Source organism: Solanum lycopersicum, chromosome 10 (assembly GCF_036512215.1).
Source record: "Solanum lycopersicum chromosome 10, SLM_r2.1".
Taxonomy (NCBI): domain Eukaryota; kingdom Viridiplantae; phylum Streptophyta; class Magnoliopsida; order Solanales; family Solanaceae; genus Solanum; species Solanum lycopersicum.
The window spans coordinates 55,379,043-55,396,892 of NC_090809.1; the positions used below are offsets into that span (position 1 = coordinate 55,379,043).

General features: G+C 37.4%; 2 protein-coding genes and 1 long non-coding RNA gene across 3 annotated transcripts; all 3 read right to left on the reverse strand.

Annotated features, from left to right (window-relative positions):
• Positions 1-4,518: 4,518 nt before the first annotated feature.
• Positions 4,519-6,072, reverse strand: LOC138338937 (uncharacterized). The gene has a single exon (XM_069290025.1). It carries the CDS (start codon positions 6,070-6,072, stop codon positions 4,519-4,521), a length of 1,554 nt encoding a protein of 517 aa, XP_069146126.1.
• A 54-nt stretch (positions 6,073-6,126) lies between these two features.
• Positions 6,127-6,498, reverse strand: LOC138338938 (uncharacterized). Its single transcript, XM_069290026.1, has one exon. The coding sequence runs from the start codon at positions 6,496-6,498 to the stop codon at positions 6,127-6,129; it is 372 nt and encodes a 123-aa protein (XP_069146127.1).
• A 1,052-nt stretch (positions 6,499-7,550) lies between these two features.
• LOC104649612 (uncharacterized) lies at positions 7,551-11,554 on the reverse strand. The gene is made up of 4 exons (XR_003244046.2): positions 11,069-11,554; positions 10,639-10,733; positions 8,015-8,287; positions 7,551-7,927 (listed from the first exon to the last, which is right to left on the reverse strand). It is a non-coding gene; the product is annotated as an uncharacterized lncRNA (long non-coding RNA).
• Positions 11,555-17,850: the final 6,296 nt, after the last annotated feature.

Genomic DNA, 17,850 nt, shown 5'->3' on the forward strand with positions numbered 1-17,850 from the left:
TGAAAAGTTTTTATCAAGTTGCAAAAACTGAAGAAAAGTGTTTAGGAAAGTGTCTTTTATATGGGCAAGTCACTTTCCTAAACTTCTTTGCCATTGGTTGGAAGGGTCACACTTTCTGACGCCATCGGGAAGTGTGCACCTACTTTCTGCACCATTTCCAGCTGGCAGTTGACTAGCTCATCATCATGAGAGCCTGGTACCTCTATTAGGTCCCTGAGTTTTGTTTCATCTGCAATACTTCGAACAATACACCTGCAATACTCAAGTAGAAAACCCGGTACCTTTATGAGGTCCCTAAGTTTGTCAAATCATTAAAACTACAAATAACATTTTCCCCCTTTTTGATGATGACAAACAATGATACCAAAATCGTTCCCCCTGACTGTGTATTCTCCCTTACTGTATATTCCCCCTTAAAGTATGTTCCCCCTTATTTAGCTACTTACAGTTTACTTCCCCCTTTTGGCATCATAAAAAAGATATGCAGTAAACCATTGAGTCAACATAAATACTGAACAAGATCAGAGCGAATCAGCAACCAAACAGTAGAGGAAAAGCATTCACAAAAGAACATAGGAAGAACAACAAAGGAATAAAGTAACCAACATGCCATCATAACATAAATACATTAAAAACAAACTAAAAATCCATTAACACGATGATTAGCCACACAACAAAAGAGACACAGGGAAGGATAGATTCACAGTTTAGGAAGAGGGAGGAGTTTTGGATAGAGACTGGACAACAAGAGTGAGTCGTGCATTGGCAGCATCCTTATCCTTGATGGCCTTTTCTTGAAGGGCAGTTATCGTCGCCTTCAACTCATTGTTCTCTTTCTCCAGGGCTTGTACAAATGAAGAACCAGGTCCCTCACTCTGTGCAGTAAGCAGCTCTGCTTTGAGTACAGCAATTTCAGCCTCTTTACTACTCAACCGCACAGTGAGTTCTTCAATCTCATGTTTAAGCTGATCCAGGTCCTCAAGAAGTTGAGCCATCTTGATTTTTGGTAAGCCTCTGCCTTCAATACATTCACATTCAAACAAGGTATGCTCAGAGATAGTTTGTTTAAATGTCCCCACCTTTCCAACACCAAGAGGAATATGAAAGTGTTTGAATACTTTAGTGAGAAAGTATCCATACTCCATTCCATGTACTCCTTTCCTCTCAATAACTGTTTTGTGAATGTGTTCAATCATGAGACTAGGAAGGCACAGAGCCTCAAAGTTGCACAGCATCTCCATGACGTACAAGTCAGCAGCAATAGCAAGTGTTCTCTTTTCAGTACGAGGGAGAATCACTTTGTTGACAAACTCGAAAACCAGCTGATAGTCACTCTTCATACTTTTCTTATAGATCCCAGCAACCTTGGTTGTGGGAGTCTTAGAAATCAGAGATGAAAATTCTGAAGAGCAAGTTTTTCCCTGAACGGACCGGGTCCCCTCTGTAGGCACTCTGAGGATTTTGCCCAACACCTCCTCATTCAAAGAAATAGCAACATTGTTCACACGTGTGAGGAGACTCCCATCTTCCAGAAATTGAACATTGTAATAGAATTCACGAACCTCTTCTTCATGGAGGATGGGGGATTTCTTGTTGAACAGGTGCATCCAAGACTGAATCTCCACCATGTCATGCAGAGAGTCCATGCCCGGAAGAGTAATAATCCCCATATCAAACACTCTTCCGGCAAGAACTGCTTGTTTCCTCTGACTGTCAACTACTTCCTGCAAGTTAACATTCTCAACTTTCCTGGCTTGAGGACCAGGTCCCTGTGTCCGCTTTCTCTTTTTCTCGGATCTCTTCCCTTTTGACTGTGACTTTTCAACCTTCTTTGTAACCCTTTCCCTTTTCTTTTCTGACTTCTTCTTGTTATTTTTTTTTTCAACCTCTTCTTCAGACAACTCAACCAATTTTTCTTTAGGTATCTTAAAATTTGATACCTTGAAGGTTCGTGCACTTCTGACTGCAGCAGCAGAGCGTGCACTTGCCTTCAAGGCATCTACCATCAATTTTTGTGCAGCGGACCTTGTATTAGGTCGTCTCTTAGGAGTCTCCTCCACGACCTTTTCTTTCCCTTTTCGACTCTCAACCTTCCATTTTAATGGTACTTCCTCATTTGCAGATTCAGATGAAGAGAAAGAAGAATACCGCCCCAAATCGGGGGTTTTATCGAAAATGGGTTGAGAAGGCCTGACCTCTTCTCCTTCCAGGACATCAGTGTTTTCTGCTCTGGCCTCTTCTCGCATCATTGCCAGACTTTCAATCACGAGTTCCTCACTCGCTGCCAGAATATTAGACTCGAAAGCCCTATGTTTTGGTAGATCTCCTTCAAACATGTTGTCAGGCAACATGTCTTCACATGGACCAGGTCCAGTGGGCACTGCAGAAGTGTTTAGATCTATGGAGAAGAAAGGGTTATCAGGAGTATTTTGTGGAGGACTGGGTGGGGGAGGAAGTCTGGCTTGAGCAGTTATTGGAGAACAGAATGCAAGGGGCTCAATTTCACTAAGGGCATCCAATATTTTCTTAGAAGAAGATGAAGAAGAAGACATGGTTGTACTACTGGAAGGTTTCTTTGAAAAACAAAGAGAAGAAGATGAGACAGATTTTGTCCCTTGAATTTGATAAGCGTTTTGAGAAAAGAAAGATGATGTTAAGAGACATATGAGAGTTTCAAAAAGAAGAAGGGCTTTTTAAAAGAAGTGAAAGGGTGCCAGGTCCTGTGATTGGATGCGTCGTTTGAGGGAGAAACGATGGGACTGATCGGTCAGAGTAACCGATGACTGACACGTGGCATTTTCAATGGTCAAAATTTTCAGTTTAAATTTAATGTATAAATGCTAACCTGGACAAGTACCAGGTACCATGGTAGAGTTTAACTTCATTCCTTAATTGTTCTAGTTTCTTCTTTTGCTGAGCAGGTCCCTACTGAGAGTATACCTACAAAAGATACAAAAAGGGATCTTTGTTCAGATATTTAAAATTCACACAAAGTATACCTGCACTGCAATTTTAGCCATCAAGGGAGTTCCACTGTTGGAAGCTAAAAGCATCACTTGGAGATTAACATTCGCAACTTTAGCCGATTCCTCTCAAATTGATCCTTGCTGAGAGCCTTGGTGAAGATGTCTGCAATTTGTTCCTCCGTTGGACAATTTGTGAGCACAATATTTTCCTTCTCAACATTATCTCTCAAGACATGATGTCTAACATCAATATGTTTTGTTCTCTTATGGTGGACTGGGTTCTTTTCCATACTAACAGCACTAGTATTGTCACACATAAGAGGAATTGCTTTGATGTGAATTCCAAAATCCTCCAAGTGTTGCCTGATCCACAACAACTGAGAACAGCAAGCTGCAGCAGCTACATATTCTGCTTCATCAGTTGAAAGAGCCACAGAGTTCTGCTTCTTGGTACCCCAAGAGATAAGTGATGATCCAAGGAAATGAGCCATTCCAGAGGTACTCTTCCTGTCAACTTGATAACCTGCAAAATCAGCATCTGTAAAAACAACCAGATCAAAAGTGCCACCTGCAGGATAGAGGAGAACCAGGTCCCCTGTTTTCTTCAAGTATCTGAGAATACGTTTTGCAACCTTCAGGTGTGAATCACAAGGACATGCTTGAAACCTGGAACACATTCCAACACTATACACAATATCAGGCCTACTAGCAGTCAGATATAACAAGGAGCCAATGATTCCTCTGTACAATGTCTGATTCACAAGGGGATCAGATTCTTCTACTATCATCTTGGAATTTGTTCCCGTAGGAGTATCAATAGGTTTAGAATCAAACATATTGAATTTCTTCAGTAGCTCTTTGATGTACTTCTCCTGGCATATTGAAATCTCATTTGAAGATTGCTTGATTTGCAGACCCAGGGAGAATGTCAACTCACCCATCATGCTCATTTCAAACTCCCTTCCCATTAGTGATGAGAATTCTTCACAGAGATGTTCTTCCTCATCAAGAATGTCATCATTTTTTGGGAGTTTGATTTACTCTGACTGAAATTCAGAGTAGTACCAGGTACCTCATCACACTTTCCAACCTCATCAGCCTCTTCAGGTAGACTATGATTTTGATCATCAAAGTCATTTTTCAACTGTCATTCTGCATCAGCTTCACTTCCTTCAATTTTTTTTAAAATTTTTTTTTTGAATTGAATAGCTTGAACACATCATCTTCATCATTTGATCCATTGGCTTTTAAGTTTCCATCTTTATCAAAAACAACATGAATGTTTTCTTCAATACCTTGAGTTCTATTATTGGATTTAACACTACTTCATTACTTCTAGGATCAAATTTTCCCAGATCATCCTTTCCATTGTTCAGCACAAAACATCTACACCCAAAATATACCCCCTCTTTCCATCACCAAAAGAGACACCCCCTTCCTGAAGTGTCTTGAGTGAGAGGAAATTTTTGATGACACCAGTCATATGTTTAGAGCATCCACTGTTCATATACCAACATTGACTGCTGCTCCTCTCACTCACTTGCAACAAGAATTACTTGTTAAGATTGGGAACCCATTTCAATTTGAGTTCCCAGAAAGCAGATAAGGGAGTGATCAGATTGTATCTAGTCCAATAGGGCAGTTTTTGAATTTTTCTAACAAAGGACTTTAGAGTAGAAACAGATTTTTTATTTGAAAATCTATCAGTTGAAACATGTTTTAGAGGACCAGGTCTCTCATTTGATACTTTTTGCCTTACAGCATAGTTAGAGAGCCTTTCATGGGAATTTTTCCAGCTAGCACACTCTCCCTTTAAATGCCCATTTTTACCACAGTGAAGACAAAGCAGATTGTCAGACATAAATACATACTTACTGTGAGGATTAAAGGGAGGAGTGATATTCAACCTTCCTAGTCCTTTCTTATTGAAATTACTCTGGTTTGTTGCACTTGACAACAACTTAGAAGATTTCGTCCACTTAAGAGATTTTTCAAGTTCTTCCTTAAGTTTGACAATATCCTTTTCTAATCTGTTGCTTTTCTCCAAAGACAGTCCTAGATTTTTCTCAGGGTTTTTCAATTTTTCTTCAATTTCAACTCTTAAACCATTTGACATTCCATTCAGCTTTTCAGCTTCTTCAGTTATCTGATTCAATTGATTCTTAAGTTCAGAATTATCAGACTCTAGAGACACCATTCTTGACATTGTCTCTTCAAATTGAACTTTGTTTTCAGTTAAAATTTCAAGTTCAGCATTCATGGTATCTCTTTCAGATGTTAACTCTATCACAGAATCTAGCATGACTTTTGCCAAAGCTCTCAATTTTTTAAGAGAATATTTATCCAAGTCATTTTTTATGTCAAGAAGAGTTACTTGATTGTCCTCTTTTTCATTTTCTGTGTGTGCCATGAGAGCAAACATTTCATTGAAGACAGTTTCCTCCTCATGCACAGCGACCATAGACACATCTTTTGGCTCATCAGGATCTTCTGAATCACTTGAAGAATCCCCCCAAGCAGCAAGAGCCCTTTTGACAACCATATCAGCAGTAGCTTTACGATCTCTGTTACCAGGTACCAGGTCCCTTCTATTCTCACTGTCACTTATTGGTTTTTGATAATCCTTGCTTTTATTCTTGAGCAAAGGACACTCTTTGATGAAGTGTCCAGCTTTTCCACACTTGTAGCAAGTGTCACCTTGAGCAGCATTTCGAGTACCATTTGTTCCTCTTTTATAAACTTTGTTTTTCCTCACAACCTTTTGAAATCTGCTGATGAGATATGCCATATCATCATCACTGGAATCTTCATCTGATTTATACTTCAGCATCGATGACTTGTCTTTCTTAGCTTCCTTCTTTGATAAATCGTAATTCCGATTCATCTCATGTGTCTTCAGATTACCAATCAAAGCATCCATAGTCAGCACCTTCAAATCCTTGGCTTCTGTAATGGCATCAAACTTGCTCTCCCAAGTGTTTGGAAGAATTCGAAGCAATTTTCTGACTTGTTTGGTCATGCTTATAGGTTCACCTAGACTTCGCAGCTCATTTGTAATGGAAGAAAACTTGGTGAACATGTCATGTATTGTTTCTCCTTCCTTCATTTTAAAGTTCTCATATCGTGAGGTAAGCATGTCAATCTTAGATTCTTTGACTTGTTAAGTTCCTTCATGTGCAATCTTCAAGCAGTCCCAAATTTCCTTAGCAGACTCACAGGCTGACACTCTGTTGTACTCATCAGGTCCTATCCCATAGACCAGAAGAGTGTTAGCTTTGAAACCTTTTTCAATCTTTTTCCTGTCAGCTTTGTCATATTTCTGCCGAGGCTTTGGAACAGTAATGGTCTTCTCTCCATCCTTTTCTTCCATCATCGGAACAAATGGTCCATCAAGTACAATATCCCATAACTCACTGTCTTCAGCCATAAGGTAGTCATGCATTCTAACTTTCCACCAACTGTAGAAATGTCCATTGAAACGAGGAGGTCTGTGTGATGACTGACCTTCTTCCAGGTTAAGTGGAGCTGACATTCTAGAGCAAATGTCACTTCCTTGGTGTTAACCAAATAGATAGTGCCTGCTCTGATACCACTTGATAGAATATGTGCCTTCACTTAACAAGTAATGGACCAGGTCCCTTACTACACTCCAGAAAATACCAGAAAGTTAAATGCAGTAAAATCAACACAATGATTTTACGTGGAAACCTCCTTGCTTAAGGGAGTAAAACCACGACCTGTCTCACAGGATTTTCAATCGTTTTCACTAATCTTCAAAAGCAAAAGTAAAACACGATTACACCAAACGTAAGAAAGAGTTATGAATCTTACCGTTAAGCAATAGTCCTCTATTGCTTAACAAGCCTAAGTAGAAAACAATCTACCCACTAAGCTATCCCACCTGGACAACCTAGACTTTTAACACAACACACCAAATCCTTTATAGATTCAGGAATGGTTTACAGTTTAAGAACAAGAGAATATATTCCTAAACAACTAGACGAAAAGCTCAAGATATTGCTGTTGTTCTTGGAATAATTCTGCCTTTACTTTGTAGAGCCTTTGCAAGAGTTCTTGAAAAGTTTTTATCAAGTTGCAAAAACTGAAGAAAAGTGTTTAGGAAAGTGCCTTTTATATGGGCAAGTCACTTTCCTAAACTTCTTTGCCATTGGTTGGAAGGGTCACTTTCTGACGCCATCGGGAAGTGTGCACCTACTTTCTGCACCATCTCCAGCTGACAGTTGACTGGCTCATCATCATGAGATCCTGGTACCTCTATTAGGTCCCTGAGTTTTGTGTCATCTGCAATACTTCGAACAATACACCTGCAATACTCAAGTAGAAAACCCGGTACCTTTATGAGGTCCCTAAGTTTGTCAAATCATCAAAACTACAAATAACAATCACATAGCATATATCATGCTATTAACTTTTGCTTTCATCTTCATCTCATAACCATTTATGTGCTATAAGTTCCTTCTCAATCATGACGAATAAACTACACAAATATAATAAACTTTGTATGTTCTATACAAAAAAAAAAAAAAAAAAATAAGCAACAAATAAAAACAAGTTAAAACAGTCTTCTCATAGTAGAAGTATACTCGTGTTCTCTTAGGGACCTTTAGAGGAGCTCAATTAACACAGAAAATCAGTTAGCATTCATTATTAATATACAAACTACAATTCGACAATTCTTTTTCCACAGAAAATGTGTTACAGGGACACAAAATTTAAAAGGTGCAAAAAATAATTTGGAATGTACTTGAAAGACTTAGAAATGCAACTTACATTTATTTTTGAATAATATTCTCTCTTCTCCAACAGACAACATGAAAGTTAAGTGAAGTTGTGTAGTCGAAGTCTCATTCAGTCAAGTTGGAAATTTTACCGAGCTTATTCCTTCTTCTTCAACCTAGTAAAGCTAAGCATTCTTTTCTATGTCCTGATTAGTCTGTCAACTGTAGATTTACAAATATCTTCTCATCAAGAAATATTTCACATAAAAATAAATCAATCGAAGAAGGAAGATTAATGAACATTACAACCTCATCTTTTCAAGACAAACTTTGTAGAAAGAAGGTACCACCCAGTTAAGCAGGGATGTATTTTGTTTTTATAAATCAAAAGCCAATCTACTGTAATGTGTCAGCCAAAAAAAATCTTGAACCAACACATGAATGACACAAGCATACTTGTTCAGTTTCTTCAACTGTGAATGAATATCTTCTTTATTCATCAACCTCATATTTCTAGGTGCGCTTCATAATAGTCTCTTTCTTGGACTTGTTTCCGCTCCTGCAGAACCTCTTCACATACTCCTAATTGACAAACCAAGCTCAATTAATATTGAGGCAACGCGACCATGAAGTGTCATAACATGACCAACTACCACCATTGAAGGTATTCCAATTATAATGATTGTCTCACATGTTTTTCTCGTATGGAGTCTTACAATTCAGCAGTAATATATCAAGATCAATATTTAACCTCAATGTGGCAGTATGACGAGAATCTTCATTAGCTTTTATTTATGATGGGTAAAATTCATGTTGCTCGGACTCTTCAAAAATGTTATTGGGTGTGTGTCTGATCCTTAAAAAATAGTACATTCTTGGAGGATCCAACAAAGATGCAACAATATTTTTGGAGAGTCCAAGACTTTTTTTAGAGTAGATTTAAACAGAAAATTCAATAAATCTGACCACACACATATGAAAAATGGGGAAGCATCACACTCTAGTAGCTGACTATGTAAATAAGGATTAAAGGAATGAGAATCAATTATCCCAGAGGAGAAAGTTGGGGCTTCTGTAAATGATAGTTACTGCATTGAGAAAAATAAAGGAAGGCTTAAGCAGAAAAAGTTATCACTCAACGTTTGCAGGATTTGAAATCGAATAGTTCATCATCATTCGATGAGAACATTAGCAAAGGTACTACACGTAATAATCCCATTTTTCCGCTTGAGAGACCAATGTGGAAGTGTCAAGCATCCAAGGCACCTACATGTGTTGAACAACATAAGGTGATGCAGTCATAGTCTTGGTATTTTCGTTTCAAGAAGTGCGGCAAGTCCTATTACGATAGTGTCATGTATGTTCTTTTTCCTTCTTTCTCAAGTTTAGGCCTTCTCCGTCCAGTTCCATTTTTCCTTGTTATGGGCATTGTAATGTTTTGAACATACAATTGTGTACACTATTTATATTTATTTGATTTCTTACCTAGTTCCATTTTTCCTTGTTATGGGCATTGTAATGTTTTGAACATACAATTGTGTACAATATTTATATTTATTTAATTTCTTACCTATTATGTACTGCGCATGAAAGATACCCATATATACTTTTGTCTAGCAAGCAGATTAGAAATAATATGGAGAGACAATTGAAAATTTTCAGACAGCTTCCTGCGTACTCAAGTCATGTGTGAAATGGCCATGCATTGCTTTGACCTTGTTCTAAAGATACCTAAAATAATCAGGAATGGCCAATAAGAACTATGAAAACCAACTTTACTTCACATATGATACTGGTTCATTGACCATCCAGATTACACATGTCCACATAACTATGTCCTACTTTATTAGTTTAGGGTCTGTCTTTGAGTCAGAATTTGGGTTGATGAATGAATCAAATTAATCTCTCTACAAATTTTTGTCATATTGACAGAATGCAGGCTATAGTTACATTCAGGTTCACATCCACCAACTACCTTTGAATAGGTACTTAATAATAATACGAAGAAACACACACAAAGAGAATTCTTATAGAATCACACATCGTAATATAAAAAAACATCTTTGCAACAACTTTTATAGAAGACTGCAAGATGTTAAGTCAAAACTGCATATTACATGATGGGATAATTCTTGTAGTGTCCGATAAAATAGGTAAAAATATCAACACTGCATCTTAAAAGATTTTTAACAATCTACATAAATTAATATTGCAGTGTAAAACATATAGAATATGCATGTGGTTGACCCTGGCATATGTACACCACCATAATAGGTAAAACACAAGAGCGGCTCAAGCATATTAGTGGCGAAGCAAAAATCAAATGGGGCCTTAAACTTGAATTGTTAAGAACTTTTATATAATTGATTTCTTCTAATTTTCAACTGATAGTATAATCATTCTTATTTTAAATTATTTTTCATGATGTGTATTACTCCAAATATGTCAATTTTCTTATAATAATTCCTTCATTTTCATGAAAAGTTTACTTTTTCTACAAATAATATTCAATATTTGTTAAAAAAATAATAACTTATAACCTAGTACTATTTTGAAATGAGACCTCTTCAAATTTGGGGGCCTAAGGCACATGTCTTTTTTTTAAACTGTTGAGCCACCCCTGCTAAGACAATTCACAGAAGAATATGATGTAAACACTTGCTCGATATTTACTTATCAGATTTCACGTGCTATTTAGATTTGTTTAAACTTTCAAGAAGCTTAATGTTGTTATTCCTATTCCTTTCTCTGTCGAATAATCATTTTACACAATCTTCTTTTGTTTCTAGACTCTCTTAGAATGAATTGCAACATATTTAAAAACATACTTTAACTGAAAAAAGTGTTCCTTAGCAAATTCACAAGAACTGTGTTGGTACTTTACATGTTTTCACGCAGACAGAACAAAACAGAACTGTAGCAGAAACTGATACCTTGCATTAGCAATATGATAATTTAAATCTTCAATGGTAGTTGACCTCAGACTCAGGCACGATCATCAGTTGTCCTTGATATTTCTCTGCTAAATCTAAAAAGACAGAGACTATTTATAATAAGATAATAGGACATATCATCAAACACCTTAAGTGCATAATCTGGACGATTCAATTTTACATTTCAATTTGCCACCTTAAATTTTGAGCAAGATAATTTTGTTAGACACTAACTAGATGATAACAAAGTAAAATCATCGAAGCAAATCGAGTATAATTACATGTAAGTTAAAATTTACTTGTCTTGTATGGAAAGGTATTACACACTATTACCCTATTATTTTATACCTCAAATACTTTCAAGGAGTAAACTGTTCCAAATACATTTTGAAGTCATAAAATGGAAAGAAAGAGAGAAAATTGGACTAACTTGAAATTGGTAGGCAATGATGTGGAGTATTGTTGAAGCTTGTTCCAGAAAAGTTGAGAATTTTGAATAATTTCGTGGTACTCATTTTCCGGTGAGAGAGGCTCTATTGGATAGCCTTGCCAAATGCCAATGCAACTGCTAGTTGCTAAAAATTCCCAGAAAAATAAAAAGACAAAAAAAGAAAATTCCTACAACTCTTCGACCAAGACTAACTTGGAGGAAGAAATGCATCAATTTTACAGAGAAAAGAGAAAGATAAAAAAAGAGTGAAAACCAGTTGTTTCTTACGTGTCTGTCAAAAAAAGAAAACTTGGAGGTCATTGACCTAAAATACATACACGTGGGCATTGAACTCAAAATTGGCCCAAATTTATTGTACACATTTTGCTACTTTTAGTACAACTGCATATAACAGTGTTCGTACCCCTCAAGTGCCACTTCTAATAAAGAGAAATAAGTAGTCTTGGACATGTATGCATGTCATATGCTAATTTGTGTGGAGTTGTTATATATATATATACACACCTCATTCTTAATTAGTGCAAGAGTTTTGAAAATGTTATAATTAGTGTGTGATAAATTGCACAAAAATTAAAGAGATATAAGTAGGCCCAAACCAATAACTTTAATTATGCAATTCCAAGTTATATCAAGTATTCAATTTGATAAAACTTTCTTTTGTTTAATATGTTATAACTCATAATTTAAATGCCAAATGTGATTTCAAACTATATCTTGTCTTTCTCCAACTTTTACATTTGCATATGTAACGACCCTTTGGGTCGTTTCATGTGTTAAAATCTCATGTTTCATAAAATACTTTCCGATATATTCTAAGTGGATATTTTGGACTATTAGTAATTATAATTATAAAATTAGTGGGGTAATTTTAATAATTAATATACTTCGTGGTTAAAGAAGATACCATAAAAATTAATAGTAGCTTATTTTTACCATTTTTATGATTAGTCATATAATATGTAGGGTTAATATTTTCTTGGTGATACCACAAACTGTTCAAGACTCTTGTTTTCTTTTGTTATCGGCGCCGTGGATAAAGATCGATAAGAAAGAGGTAAAAACTTCCCCCAATTCTCAAATTATTTTATAAACAATGAATAATATTTTGGTGGGTATTAACTCTCGTTAATATTATTTAATTGTATTGAGAAGTGAGAAAGGTTAATGTATTATAATATATATTATATGTGTATGAAATTGGAAAGAAAGTGAGGAATGTTAATATATATATATATATATATATATATATATATATATATATATATATATATAATATTGTTTGATAGAGAATGAATTAAGGGACAAACCTGCAAATGGATTGCTACTTGAGGAAAAAGAGGATTAATGCATGTGTGCCACTGGTCTCGTGACCAGTGGCTTCAATGGTTAACGTTAGTGGGAAATTAGGAAATTGGCTTCAAGGTGTTGCTATTCTGCCACTGGTTTCGTAACCGGTGGCCTAATTTTAATATTGTAAAATTTTGTTATGATATAAGAAATTAAAGTTTGATATATTGAGATAGGTAATTAAATTTTATGTATTATATAATATGATTATTATTAAAATTGTGCCAAGTGGAGGAATTAAGACTTACTTTTAGATTTGAATTTTAGGAAATATATATATAAAGTTAGGTGAATTTTGGGTCTAGGATAGACATAGAGTAATATGATGTCTGTAGACTCGTTAACTTACAAATATGCATATATATTTGATAGATTGGAAAGGTTCATAAGCATTGAGGAAAGGAAAAATATTGTAAAAGTAGCTTGCGTGACTCTGGTTCTTCGGTGGAGGTAGATTATGGTTTATTTCTATTTGATAGATAAACTCTAAATATCGATTGATATGTATTGAGTGATATTGTAGAGTCTCCTATGTACTTGATTGTGTGGTTGTATGTTTTGATTGTGTGGCCTGTGGTTGGCCTAAAATTATGAGAGTGCTGAATTTTTAATATTGAACCCTCTCTATTAAAATGACGCCTTGAATAAAGAAGGCTTGCTGAAATAAAATAATGAGATAATTGGATCGGAGTGTCACATTTTGACACGGTATTATGGGAACGGAGTGTCACGTTCCGACACGGTATTATGGGATCGGAGTGTCACGTTCCGATATGGTATTATGGAATCGGAGTGTCACGTTCCGACACAATAACATTAAAGGTAAGGAATCTTGAAGTAACTTAATATACTTAATCTCAAGGAACCTATTGATTAAATGAGTATGGTGTGGGGGCATGAGTCCTCACAGGTGTGCTTGATGTTGTGATTGATGGTGTACCTATTATGGTGATGTTGTTGTCAATGGTTCATGTGTTTGTTGCTTGCCACCTGTTAGGTATAATAGTTGATTTTATATTATTATTCATTATATATTGATTTCTATTTTGAGTTTACCGATGATACCTACTCAGTACGTGTTCCTTGTACTGACCCCTACTTGTATTTTCTTCTCTGTTATTTTGTGGAGTGTAGCAAGTGCAGCATCGACTTCGACTCACCCTCAGCTCTAATCAGTCTCCTGCACATCAGAGTTCAGGGTGAGCTATTATTTCTAGCTCGTGCTGAATTCTCTCATTCACGTCTTGATATCTTTGAATTTCGGACATGGACCATCTTTTTACTTATTTTGGTTTCTTAAATACTCTTCGACTTAGTAATTTAAGGATAGTTGTTCTTGATGTGATGACTTCCAGATTTTGGGGATAATAAGTGTTAAACTTTAGAAGCTTATTTAATTGGTTACATTAATAAGTTTTTGATCTTTCGCATTATTTTTGTTATTCATAGTTGAACTATTGATAAATATTGGGGTTTAAATTTGTTGGTTCGCTCACCTAGTAGGTTAAGTGTAGGTGTCACTCATGACTCGTTTTGGGTCGTGACAAACTTGGTATCAGAGCGTTAGGTTCGTTGGTCTCATCACACAAGGACAAGTCTAGTAGAGTCTTGAGGAACGGTATGGGGACGCCTTTACTTTTCTTTGAGAGGCTATAGGACTTTAGGAAAACTCCATTCTTTCTTTCTTTCATTCTATTACTTGGATCCAATTGGTATCTAGGTGATACAAATTGGTATTTGAAATCCTCACTCTATTTCGCAGATGGTTAGAACTAGAGAAACAACTGTGCCAACACCAGTACCGGCAAGACAGGGTATGTCTGAGCCAATCATTGAGGCTGTAACTCGAGGAGGAGCAGTGACAAGAGGCCGTGGTAGGGGTCGCAGGAGGACGCCGACTAGAAGCAGAGGACAAACACCTGGTCCAGCTAGGAAGAGAGCAGTGACTCTTCCACCGACTGATGAGGTAATGAGAAAGGGTGAAGAAGGGGAAAATGAGCAGATTCAGGATAAGGAAGTACCACCCCAGCCTACCCTAGAGATGATTAATCAGGTTCTTACTTATCTTAGCGGGTTATCTGATCAGGGCCAGACACCTCCAGAGTTTTCTGCACCAGCACCTCAGGTTCAGGGAGTACAACATGCAGCTGCTGTGGCTCCCCGCATGGATGCATCATTGGAAATATGCATGTTTCCTCAATTGACTACAGGGTCTATAATGACAAGTGATCAGCATGAACTTTTCATTAAGTTCTTAAAGTTGAAACCTCCAGTCTTCAAGGGTGCTGAATCTGAAGATGCCTATGATTTTCTGGTTAATTGTCATGAGCTGCTACATAAGATGGACATAGTAGAATGATTCGGTTTTGAGTTTGTGACCTACCAATTTCAGGGGGATGCCAAAATGTGGTGGCGGTCGTATGTTGAGTGTCAACCAGCAAGGGCACCACCTATGACTTGGGAATCATTTTCTAGCTTATTTATGGAGAAATATATACCCCGGACTTTGTGAGATAGGAGGAGAGATGAGTTCCTGAGTCTAGAGCAAGGAAGGATGTCTGTTGCTGCTTATGAGGCCAAATTTCGTGCACTATCCAGGTATGCCACTCAGCTTTGCTTCAGTCCACAAGAGCGGATTCGCTGCTTTGTGAAAGGATTGAGGTCAGATTTGCAAATTCCAGCCTTACAGGTAGCTGCTGCAGCAAAATCCTTTCAGGAAGTGGTTGATTTTGTGATAGAGGTAGAGGGGGTGAAGCCAGACGACTTCACCACAGCGTCGACATTTAAGAAGTTTCATAAGGGAGGTGAGTTTAGTGGTTCTTACTCCAGAGGGCAGAGTTCAGGAGGTTACCCAGCCCGTCCTATTCAGTCCTCATTGCAGGCTTCAGCTGGGGGTCCATCGCAGACCATTCAGCCTTTTTATGAGATTGGAGGTTATCTCCAGACTTCGTCATTTTCACAGAGACCAATACTTGACTCCAGGAATTGTTATGGATGTGGTGAGGTGGGACATATTAGGAAATATTGTCCAAAACAGAGTTAAGACCCCCAGTAATTAGAGGTAGAGGTAGTCATGGTAGAGGCTGCCATTCTGGAGGACATGGTGGCCAAGGTAATGGTGGTCACCAATTCAGTCAGGGTGGCGGGCAAGTTGGAACTAATGCAACGCAGCTTGGTAGGGGCAATGGTCAGACAGGTGATAGGGCTCATTGTTATGCTTTCTCTGGGAGGTCTAAAGCAAAGACATCTGATGTTGTTATCACAGGTACTCTTTTGGTCTGTGATTGCATAGCTTCTGTATTGTTTGATCCTGGATCTACGTTTTCATATGTATCTTCCTCATTTTCTATTGGTCTTGATTTATGTTGTGATTTGCTTGACATGCCTATTCGTGTCTCTACTCCCGTGGGTGAGTCTGTGATAGCTGAGAAGGTGTATAGGTCTTGCCTTGTGACTTTTGTAGGGAGAAATACTAATGTAGATTTGATTATTCTAGACATGGTTGATTTTGATGTAATTCTGGGTATGACTTGGCTTTCTCCAAATTTTGCAATCCTAGATTGTAATGCTAAAACTGTGACATTTGCCAAGCCTGGGAAAGATCCGCTAGTGTGGGAGGGTGACTATATTTCCACTCCAGTTCGTATTATCTCTTTTCTTCGTGCTAAAAGGATGGGGAGTAAGGGTTGTTTAGCTTTCTTGGCACATCTCAGGGATGATACTTCCAAAGTACCTTCGATTGAGTCTGTTTTGATAGTCCGTGAGTTTCTGGATGTGTTTCCTGCAGACCTTCCTGGTATGCCATCGGATAGGGATATTGATTTTTGCATTGATCTGGAGCCGGGTACTCGCCACCATTTCCATTCCCCCTTATAGAATGGCTCCAGCTAAGTTAAGAGAGTTAAAGGCCCAACTTCAGGAGTTGTTATGTAAAGGTTTTATTAGACCAAGTGCATTCCCTTGAGGGCTCCTGTTTTATTTGTGAAAAAAAAATGGAAGTTTTTGGATGAGCATAGACTAAAGGCAGCTGAATAAGGTAACTATTAAGAACAAGTATCTCATTCCTCACATTGATGAATTGTTCGATCAGTTACAAGGTGCTTGTGTCTTCTCTAAAATTGATTTGAGATCTGGTTATCATCAATTGAAAATACGGGCAACAGATGTTCCCAAAACTGCTTTTCGAACCAGGTATGAGCATTATGAATTCTTAGTAATGTCTTTTGGGCTTACGAATGCCCCTGCTGCTTTCATGAGCCTGATGAACGGTATTTTTAAGCCATATTTGGACCTTTTTGTTATTGTATTCATTGATGATATACTGATATACTTAAAGAGCAGGAAAGAACATGAGGAGCATTGTATTGGAGTTGTTAAGGGAGAAAAGGCTTTATGCCAAATTCTCCAAGTGTGAGTTTTGGCTCGATTCAGTGTCCTTCTTGGGGCACGTGGTTTCTAAGGATGGAGTGATGGTGGATCCTTCTAAGATTGAAGCAGTGAAGAGTTGGGTAAGACCTACTAATGTCTCAGAGATAAGGAGCTTTGTTGGTTTAGCTAGCTAATATCGTCGATTCGTTAAGGGATTCTCTTCTATTGCTTCCCAACTGACCAATTTGACTAAGCAGAATGTTCCATTTGTATGGTCAGACGAATGTGAAGAAAGCTTCCTGAAACTCAAGACTTTGTTGACTACTGCACCAATTCTTACCTTGCCAGTGGAAGGTAAGAATTTTATTGTTTATTGTGATGCATTTTATTTTGGTTTGGGTGCAGTTCTAATGCAGGAGAGGAATGTAATTGCTTATGCTTCGAGGAAATTGAAAATGCATGAACGTAACTATCCAACCCATGATTTGGAGTTGGCTGCACTTGTATTTGCATTAAAGCAATGGAGACATTATCTATATGGGGTCAAGTGCGAAGTTTATACAGATCATCGTAGTTTACAGTATATATTTACTCAGAAAGATTTGAATTTGAGGCAGAGGAGGTGGTTGGAACTATTAAAAGACTGATATTACTATTTTGTATCACCCAGGAAAAGCTAATGTAGTGGCAGATGCTTTAAGTAGAAAAGTAGGGAGCATGGGTAGTTTAGTCCACTTACAGGTTTCTAGACGCCCATTGGCTAGAGAGGTTCAGACTCTGGCTAATGACTTTATGAGGCTGGAAGTACTGGAGAAAGGAGGATTTTTGGCCTTTGTGTAGACAAGATCTTCTTCTCTTGACCAGATTAAGGGAAATCAATTTGCTGATGAAAAGCTGAGCCGAATTTGAGATATGGTATTGTGAGGAGAGGCTAAAGAGGTAGTAATTGATGAAGAAGGCGTCTTAAGGATTAAAGGAAGGGTATGTGTGCCCCGTGTGGATGATTTGATTCACACTATTCTTACAAAGACTCATAGTTCAAGGTA